Raw genomic sequence first — 1961 nt, forward strand, 5'->3', positions numbered from 1 at the left:
CCTCAACAATTACTTCATGGAAAGATTTAAAATGGCACGTGACAACTAAAGCTACATTCCTTAATTTTTCTAACGAAATATATACTTGCCACTACGGTGTTTTTTGTCAAAGCACTTCACTTTTAGCAGAAAAATTCTAACATTGAGGAAAAATGAATTTTGGTGGCAAGTCACAAGCTCTCCCTAGCTGGTGAAGTATAGTCACAGCACACGTCTTCCCAGGACCCTCCTCCAGGCCCCCAGCACCTCCTTGTTCCTCAGGCTGTAGATGAGGGGGTTCAGGGCTGGGGTGACCACGGTGTAGAAGACAGAGGTGATGCGGTCCTGCCCGGGGCTGTGCAGGGAGCTGGGCAGGACGTACATGACCGTGGCGGCTCCATAGAACATCCCCACCACAGTCAGGTGGGAAGAGCACGTGACCAGGGCTTTCCGCCTCCCCTCCCTCGAGGGCACGTGGAGCACAGTAAACAGGATCAGTGCGTAGGAGGCAAGGACAGCAACCAGAGGGGGGATCAGGAAAGTCACACCCGTCACATACACCATGAGCTCATATCTGGAGGTATCGGCACAGGCCAACTTCAGCAGAGGTGGGATCTCACAGAGCAGGTGGCTGATTTTTCGGGACCTACAGAAAGGATAGTGCATGGTATACAGGGTGTGCCCTAGAGCACTCAGGGATGCCAGGACCCAGGATGTGGCCACCAGGAGCCAGCAGACCCCCGGTCTCATGAGGACCATGTAGCTCAGAGGATGGCAGATGGCCACATACCTGTCATAGGCCATGAAGGCCAGGAGGAGGTCCTCGGCGCCACCCAGAGCCAGTGCCAGGAACATCTGAAGGGCACAGCCCCCAAAGGAGATGGTGCTCTCCCCCAGCAGAAAATCCACGAGGGCCTTGGGAGTGACGACAGACGTGAACAGGAGGTCCATGAGGGACAGCTGCCCGAGCAGCAGGTACATGGGCGCGTGGAGCCGGGCATCCACTGAGATGACCAGGAGCAGCAGGCCATTGCTGGTCAGGGCCAGCATGTACAGGACGGCGATTGTGGCGCAGAGCAGCCCAGGAGACCCACTGTCATTCAGAATCCCCACCAAGATGAAGCCACCTCCCAGGGTGGAGTTCCAGTGCTCCATTCTGTGTTGTTTCTGTAGCTACCAAGAAACAAACGGATTTTTGGTGAATTTTTGCTAAGACAGTCCCATCGTTTTGCAACATCAGAGGCCATGGAGGATGGCCAATGAGCTGATGACTTTCTCACTGGTAACTGATTTCTCCTCTTGAGTGCTCGGTTTCTGCCTCTTTTAATTCTATCTTGATAAAACAAAGTCTAAACAGAGAATAAACATTACAGTAATAGCTAAACACCGAGAGACCACTACCTAAGAATATTATTGAAGATATCAAACCTGAACATTTATCTCCCTAGAAAAGTCAATCATCTCACTCATAACAATAGAGCAAATTTCTGGCACCCATGTCTTGATTATTTCTGTACTTATGTTTTAAGTATAATGTTTAATCAATGGCTTAAATATCCTCTTGGAGTTCGGTACATGCCTACATGAATATGAAATACTAAAACAGTTATAGAAATATGATTTCAATAAAGCACATCCACATAATTGTCCATGTAACTTGTGTCTACATTTGTTTGCAGGAACCAAAGCCGAATACACTAGCCTCATTAGAAGAGTTAAATTGTGTCCAACTTACTTCACTGGACCAGCCACACAACTTTCATGAGCCTAAGAGGGAAGGTATTACAGAATGCCTAAGACTATGGAATGGTGTGTTTGACATGGTGTCATTGTTACAGTTAAACCTTCAGGATAAATGTACATATAGGTACATTTTTTTCAACAGGTTATGAGAAAATGTGAGCATGAGATTATTCAAAAATAAGGTACATCTCAGGAAGAACAGACTGTTCGGGGGAGAAAAGGCGAAAGGTGTAGGAAAC

General features: G+C 47.8%; 1 protein-coding gene across 1 annotated transcript; it reads right to left on the reverse strand.

Annotated features, from left to right (window-relative positions):
* Nucleotides 1-201: 201 nt before the first annotated feature.
* Nucleotides 202-1134, reverse strand: LOC125111669 (olfactory receptor 2AG1-like). Its single transcript, XM_047753692.1, has one exon. It carries the CDS (start codon nt 1132-1134, stop codon nt 202-204), a length of 933 nt encoding a protein of 310 aa, XP_047609648.1.
* Nucleotides 1135-1961: the final 827 nt, after the last annotated feature.

Source organism: Phacochoerus africanus, chromosome 11, assembly GCF_016906955.1.
Source record: "Phacochoerus africanus isolate WHEZ1 chromosome 11, ROS_Pafr_v1, whole genome shotgun sequence".
Taxonomy (NCBI): domain Eukaryota; kingdom Metazoa; phylum Chordata; class Mammalia; order Artiodactyla; family Suidae; genus Phacochoerus; species Phacochoerus africanus.

What these genes read in the sequence shown, in the direction of transcription:
- LOC125111669 (XM_047753692.1), bottom strand. Translation starts at nt 1,134, where the DNA reads ATGGAGCACTGGAACTCCACCCTGGGAGGTGGCTTCATCTTGGTGGGG.